The following is an 8,246-nucleotide window of genomic DNA, read 5'->3' as shown; positions in this document are numbered from 1 at the left end:
ATGACATGTTCAAAATATTAAAACGTCCACAATAACAACACTGAAGTACTCTACTTTAATAAAATTACAGTCATCCAAGCACGAATTTTAGAGGTCATAACATACTATTACAGTAATCCAGTAAAGACATAATTTAACCTGCATAAGATAATAGAATTAAAAGCATATGTCATTTTAACTACTGAGGTTGATTCCCTGATGTTGATGGTTGGTTATTTGGTGGTTCATTGGATGATGTTGGTGGTTCATTGGTTGATGTTGGTGGTTGGTCAGTTGGGTGTTCATTGGATGATGTTGCAGGTTCATTGGTAGATGTTGATGGTTGGTCACTTGGTCGAACAAATTTACGGAGGATGGCATCCACTTTGTCATTGTTCTCAGCCCACATTGGAAGTCGAATGACCGGTTTTGGAGTTTCCTTCACTAGTTCAGCTGATGGAGGACTAATTTCAGGGGGAAAGACCTTGACTACATTGCGGTGAACGATATTCAGGTAGTGGTTCGGCCTAAATGCACAAAAGGATTTACCCTATTTGAACAAAAATAAAATTAAATAATAGTTAAATATATAACTAGTATAACAAAGCACATGATATGTAATTAAATGACAAATTTAAAATGAAGCACTGCATTATTGGTTTAAAAGGTTCAGTATCATGACAGATCCAACTCGAAGGTTATCTCCAAATTCAGGATCTTCAAGAACTTTATGGTGCACTGAAGCCTTCATGGTACGTGATGGATCCTGCTCACATTCAATGAATGATTAGCTACTTTTTCAGAAAAACGATTCATTCATTTAGAAAAACAATACCTTTACAGTCAACTGCATGTCCCCCAGACCTGTAGGCTTGCATTCCTTTATTAAGCAAGCAACAACCGGAAGTATGTCCATTCCCTTTGCTTCTTTTAGTGAATTGATGTTCTCTATTTTGTCATCAGTTACTAGACCTGCAAAAACACACATAATCTAATAAGCAATTACATTAATAAAGTTCATATTTCAGTTGTATTGTTTGTACCGTGGTGTTCAATGAACATTTCAGCCCACTTCCATGCATTGGAGGTAAAATCTCTTTCATATGTTGCCTTGGCAACATCATTAGCAAATTCCTGTGTGGATTTTCCCCCTGAAGTAGTTATCCTATTCAGCATGGCCGCCTGAACATTACCCGCAGGACCAGGTATAAGAGAAGAAGAAGAATCACATTTTTTAAGAAATGACTCCAGTACGTCATCATCATAGACGAGGTCNTCCCAAGCATCCATGGTACTCCTTTGATAAGCTGCAAGTGAGTCCGAATGGAGGTTATAAAACAGTACAACATGGCATGACGAAGTATCATGTAAATAAAAAATAAAAAAATGATAAATCAACTCATGAATAAGTGAACTCACAACTACAATGAAGTGTTGGATGCAATAAGGGTTAGGGTATGAGGGAGATATATAAAGACATCTGGATGCATTCACTTTTATTAAAAAATGTTAAATTAAGGCTATTTCTACTTTGATGTAGGATTTAATGATGATAGATAACTTGGTCACCGAGCCGCTCACTTTATGTCACATATTAATGAAAGAAGTAGTGTAATAACTTGGTTGATTGACATTGCATTAAATGTTTGGAAGGGAAAGTGAGCTGCATTTATTGTGGGTAAGGAGAGAGAATACCTTTTTTATGTCACAATTAAATGCAAGGATGGTCAAGAAATATTGGCTTTTCATTTCTCATAGGTTGTTAACTTTTCTTCAAGTCCTTCCAACAGACACTTCTTCCCTCCAAAACCTTTCCATCAGCTACCATAAATTTTCCACCATAACTTGCTCGAACCACCTAACTCTCTTCAATGAAGGCATAGTGTTTATGGCCCAGGTGTGGAGTTTGGTGAAGTATGGTGCAACCTCATTTAAGGACATAGGCTCTGTAGTTGGCTGGTGAGGACCACAACAACTTCCTTTAAGCCACTTCGTAGGTATTAATGTCTTTCTTTCATTTAAGATGACAATTAATTTCATTCTATCTTCTTTAATGTTAGGGACCCGTTATTTACTTGGGGTGTTAGATAGGAATGTTAATCATATTTCATTGAACACGTTTCGAATTTTGAAACCAAATTTGTTATAGTTTTCTTTTTTATCAGACTTATGTTTGCTAAGTATGACGGCTACAAGCACAAGTCATGAGAAAGACGTGCATCATTGCTATGAACATGGTGCTGAGCCTAATGAAATGTTTATAGACAACGAACCTAGGATAAATATGTGTTTTAAATCACTGGAAGATGCCAAAAAATTCTACACAAATTACGCCATTACATGTGGTTTTGTTGTAAGGACAAGATCATCAAAGAAGGATAACGAAAATAATGTGTACTATTTGTGATTAGTTTGTTCCAGAGAAGGCAAATATGTGTCTTCCATTAAACCAGAGGTGAAAACACATGCAAGTCAAACAAATCAATGTCCAGCTAGCATTACCATTGGAAGGAAAGACAGTTATTGGGTTATAAAGAGCGTCGTCTTAGATCACAGTCATGAACTATGCCCTAATACATCTAAGTTGATTCCTGGGAATAGAAAAATTAGCATACAAGCTAAGCATATGTTGCAAGTGAATGATGATGCGGGCGTTCGCATTAATAAGAGTTTCCTTAGCATTGTTAGTGATGTTGGTGGATTTGAGAATATGGATTTCGTGGAACGTGATGCACGGAATTACATTGTGCAACACAAAAGATCTTTATGTAAGGACGATGATGGTCAAGCCCTTCTAAAACACTTTTCATCCATGAAAGCATTGAACAACGAATTCTTCTACGACATTGCATTGGATGAAGGGAATATAATATGTAGTGTGTTTTGGGCAGACGCAAGAAGTATAGTAGCTTGTGAAGAATTTGGTGATGTTGTGTTGTTTGACACCACTTACTTGACAAATAAGTATGACATGCCCTTTGCGCCATTTGTAGGCGTTAACAATCATGGTTACTCAATTTTACTTGGATGTGGATTGCTTTCTTCCGAAGACACTGCATCCTTTGTGTGGTTGTTTGAATCTTGGTTGAGATGCATGGGAAATAAGGCCCCAATAGCCATTATAACGGATCAATGCAGGGCAATGGCGAATGCCATTGAAGAGGTTTTCCTAAATACCAGACACAGATGGTGTCTATGATGGGGGACCAACAACATCAACTTGACCAGTGTGTTGACTCTGGAACCAAGAACCAAAGTTGCAAGGATGCATTTGGTTAAAATCACACTCTGGTCCCCCATTTGGAATCTGGTGGCTCCTTATGTTGAACAGGATGTCCAAATCCTTGATATGATTCGTGTAATCGATTACAAGGCCCTGTAATCGTTTACAAACACCAGTTTCACAGCAAACACATACCAACTTCACTTCACTCTACTTTGTCCACATGGGTGCTCCCTCCCTGCCATGATGGGGGACCAACAACATCAACTTCACCANTGTGCTGACTCTGGAACCAAGAACCAAAGTTGCAAGGATGCATTTGGTTAAAATCACACTCTGGTCCCCCACTTGGAATCTGGTGGCTCCTTATGTTGAACAGGATGTCCAAATCCCTGATATGATTCGTGTAATCGATTACAAGGCCCTGTAATCGTTTACAAATACCAGTTTCACAGCAAACCCATACCAACTTCATTCCAATTCATTGGTTTTGGTCAAAAACACAGTATTGATCACATTAATTGATTTGTAATTCATTCATTTCTTTCAACAAACATTAACACTTGACAACCATTTCTTCATTTATTACAGAAGACAATATCAATTGCAACTAGAATTATAAAGCCATTGAATAAAACACACAATTCATTTCTAATAAACATAAATGATTGTTCTGCATATTGAACCAAATATTAGGTTTAAATACATCATATTTATCTTCAAGCCTAACACAATAGTTAATCATTTCTCTTTCTAAGTAGTACATTTCCTGTGTATGGTGTCCTAAGTGCTNAGCTCTTAAATCGCCTTCTTGAACCAATCCTAACATATGTCATCAGTTGTGATTGGTTCTGAGACATTACAACAGGTGCATTTGGAGACATTGCACCTTCTTCATTGTTCGTCATTCCACCACCTTCCTCGACCGACAAACCAATAGGTGAAACGAATGCATCGTCAGTAAATGGTTGTGGACATCCAGCACTTTCAACACCATCATCTGGAGTTCACCTCTTAAGTGTTCTTTTGGCCTTCTCGGTCTCAAACTCTTCCTCTAAGTCATTCACCTCCTTTTTAAGTTTTTCAATTAAGCACTTCTGATCCTCTGCAGTGCGCATCAAACTCTCCCTGCGTTCTTTTTTAAGCAATTTCTTTCTTCGTTGGTCTTCATAGTTTTTTGGTCGTGCTTCTTTTTCTATGACATCCTTCTCATCCTTCTTGACATCACCACTTTCATCTACAACATGAACCTGAAATTTCAAAACATATTACATGTTATATAACTACTGTGAATTTAAATTAACATTCAAAACAAAAAACAAAATCAAAAACATACCAAACCCATCTCAAACACACGTTTGACAGTGTTGTCTCCAACAGTTCTATTCATCCAGTGCAAAATCCTAGGAACTTTCGCTATTGCACCTTCAGGAGCCATGAAATGCTCACAGAACCAAACCTAATAAACAAGTAATTGTAATATATTACTCATCATCAAATAACAAATATTCCAAAATTTAGTTGTGAAATTCGTACCTGCAACATGTAAACACAGCCATCAACATAAACATTGGTTGTAGCTTTGCCTTTCTTCACAAAATCTGAAGCTTTACTCAAATTTTCTAGCAAATAACGATACACTAAACCACCCCAACAATATTTACTAGACCACTCAACTCATCCACAATTCCAAACAATACAGGAAAAACTCGTCCACTACGATTTGGGAATAAAATCTCACATCCCCACCAAGATGTACAAGCTACAAAAAACATCACAAGGAATGCTTTTTTTATGTTTTTTCAACAAGAATTTGTAAATGAAATTCAAATCCCTAATTTCATTACCTAAGTATTTCACACATTTACTACTACCCACTGAAGAATGCTTCAACTTTATACTTTTACCATCTGAACTCAATCCTATTCCAGAACAAAAATCATTTTCATTCATAATAAAATGCTTGTCTTCAATAATAAAAGAGTTGGTCAAATCCACCCATGTCTTGATTAACTCACGTAAAAGTTTGGTATTGAATCTCACTTTACCAGTGAACTCTAAAAACCAAACAAATGGAGTCTTGGAGATGACTTCACGTCGCTCCTCTGTCAACCACTCGTTGAGAGTGCTAATATACATAGTTGAAAATGAATGACGCACGGTCAACTGTCCATAAAAAAGTAACAAACCAAATCAAATAAGAAACAACGGGAGACAACCCACAACAACCCCAAAACCCAAACCTAAAACCAATCACCCAAACATAAATCCAAAGACCCAAACCGAAAACAAAGGTACTTACCTTGCTCCAACGAAGGTCCAAACCGAAACTTGCCATTTCAGAACACTAGAGAGCACCAGAGGGGACGAAAGTGTGAGAGAGTAGTTGAGACCACGATGGGGGACGATGAAACTGTGAGATACAACCACTCTGTCACACAAACCAAATGAAAATGACGAGGGGTACAAGTGGAATCCAAAATATCAGAAAACCTCTTCATTTTTCAGGCCAAATAAAAAAAATAAAAAATTAAAACAGTAGCCAATAGCAAGTTGACACGTGGCAGTGTCAAATGAGTGTCAAATGGAGGGTGTCAAAATAACGGGATCCTTCTTATAAGTAACGAAGGTAAATAATGAGGGTGTTGTTCCTTCCCCCTCCCCGTATATGCTCCTTTCTCCGTTTCCTCTTTTATCTTTTATTTTATCCTTTTTATTCCTATTTTATCTCTTTCAGACACACCACACAAAAACATATCCTCAATTCAAACATGTTATACTAGGTTGAAAATTCATCAATGTCTTCTACTCCGAAGAAGAAAACGCATTCAGGAGGGAGACGAGAACATGGATACTATTTAAACAAGGCAAAGAAAAGGTATTTGAAGTTTGAGGCCTGAGGTTTAATGGAGGACCCTTTCGTTCTTCTTTCTCGTAGTGGGTGTTCCACTACGTTAACAACAAAATCTGACAACAACAAAATCTTCATAGATTGTAGGGAACAAAAGTACCATAGTTAACCATAAATTCGTGAAACCTCTTTTAAATGGATATGAGATCCCTTGCCGGATGTCAACATCCGTTTAAGGTACAACGGATGTCGACATCCGTTTATTTTGAGGTGAAAAATGAAATAGTTTGAAGTGACGTAGTCTGCATAAACCTGTGGACTAGGATCCCCAATTGTTGGTGTGGGTTTCACTTGCTCTTTGGCTAGCAGTCATCCAAAACTCAGAGAACACCGGTATGTCTGCTTTATCTATGAAAATGGTAGATGAAACCCCACTATAGTGAGTTTCAGTGTAACTTCTGAAAGGTTACCATTGGCCTGTGCATTGTGTTGTTGTATTGGTAATTTGGAATTGCACCAGTTTCCATTTCTCAGGCATATTGCCATTCCGTCGTGGGATATCCACTTTTGTTGAACATTTAACATTTGTACCCCTTGGTCCTTTATAAAGCCATCTTCTTGGTTATGGCAATAAGTTCATGTCTGGAAGCTTGTTTTGTGAGATTAACCTGATACGACCTTGTGAAACTACTACCCTAGGGATTGAAATAAGTGGACTCTGCTTTGGTGGAAAGAGATGGGTTAAATTATAACGAGCTTTGGTTGGTAGGTCAAATTTTGTTGGAAAACACAGAGAAAGTTGGACTTCAATAAATCAGACAAAAAGAGTTGCTGGAACCTTTTCGAGGACAATAAATTTGATAGAAAGCTTATCATCAACGCGAGCTTAGAGAAAATATTAATGTTCTATTGCTATTATTGGCCTGCATCCTGTTAAGAAATATTTTTTCCAAACTTTTATTGGTAGAGGGAAAGCCTTGGCGCAATATTAAGGTTGCTGCCTTTTTATTTGGATATCATTAATTTAGAACTAAAAAGATTAAAAAAGGGGTAAAAGAGTAAAGAAAAAGGTTATTTTTGTAATAAAAAAATTAAAAAAAGTTGTGGAGGTGGAGGGAGCAACACCCAAATAATGATTAGAGGTGATTGGGTTGAGATTGGCCTTGATCAAGTTTCACTAATCCTAAAGCCCATAATAAAACCTAGAAATACAGGTCAAAGGTAAAAGATAGGTGTTTGTATTTACTGTGCATTTAGTTACCTTACGGACAGTCGCTGACTTAAGTATTGGAGAACTTTTGGCAGATACACTTCCAAACGGTAGAATGAAGATAAGGAGTGTTAGAAAAAATGAAGTTTCGATGATGAACAGATTTGCACAAGTCAAGATCCATAAAGACAAATTGAAGATCTTTGTATTTTATAAAGCTTTTATAATAATCAAAGTTGTGTAAAAGTGCTCAAATATGTATTAGGGTTGATTCATGTAACTTATACTTGATTTATTTTCTGTTGAGAATCAACCACAAGCTGTTTTAATCGATTAAACCAAGTTTTAATCGATTAAAACGAGGCTGGCACTGAAAACCCAACTGCCCCTGTAATAATCGATTAAAGCTAATAATAATCGATTAGTTAATCGATTATTCTTGAGAATAATCGATTAACACTAGCCGTTGGGGGTTTCANATTCGAAAACTTAGCCGTTGTACTCACTTTAATCGATTAATACTTATGTTAATCGATTAAATGCGTTAGATGGCCAGTTTTCGAAGAATGGAAGGGTATTGGGCTGAGTCTATAAATTGGCTCACTGTTTATTTCAAAAATAACTTTTCCCTTGTGCTAAGAACTTCTGAACTCTTTGAGAACTCTGTGAGATTGTTGAAGCTAAGGAAACTCTTGTCTGCAAAGCTTTGAAGTGCTACTGCGATGACAGAGGAATAGCTTGTTCATCCTTGGTGTGTCCGAGGAAGTGCCTGGAAGAGAATCATCCTTCGTGAAGCATTCGAAGGAGGTGGTCATCCTTTGTGAAGATTCAAAGGAGGTGTAAGTTCATCTCTTGTGGTTTCAAGAGAGGTGGTATTTCTAAACTCTTACAAAGTGTTTTTCTCTGTGATTAATATTTGTAATTGTTTTGTGATAGTGAAAAAGGTTTATCTTGTTTGAGATAAGCGACTGGACGTAGGATCC

General features: G+C 37.0%; 1 protein-coding gene across 1 annotated transcript; it reads right to left on the bottom strand.

Annotated features, from left to right (window-relative positions):
- Positions 1–178: 178 nt before the first annotated feature.
- On the bottom strand, positions 179–1,269 carry LOC111241671. Its single transcript, XM_022780804.1, has 4 exons — positions 1,023–1,269; positions 815–951; positions 671–745; positions 179–529 (listed from the first exon to the last, which is right to left on the bottom strand). Exons 1-4 carry the CDS (start codon positions 1,267–1,269, stop codon positions 179–181), a joined length of 810 nt encoding a protein of 269 aa, XP_022636525.1.
- Positions 1,270–8,246: the final 6,977 nt, after the last annotated feature.

The sequence above is a fragment of the Vigna radiata genome, chromosome 1 (genome assembly GCF_000741045.1).
Source record: "Vigna radiata var. radiata cultivar VC1973A chromosome 1, Vradiata_ver6, whole genome shotgun sequence".
NCBI classification, from domain to species: domain Eukaryota; kingdom Viridiplantae; phylum Streptophyta; class Magnoliopsida; order Fabales; family Fabaceae; genus Vigna; species Vigna radiata.
Note: the sequence above shows the minus strand (reverse complement) of the source record. Positions and strands in the feature narration are given on the sequence as shown.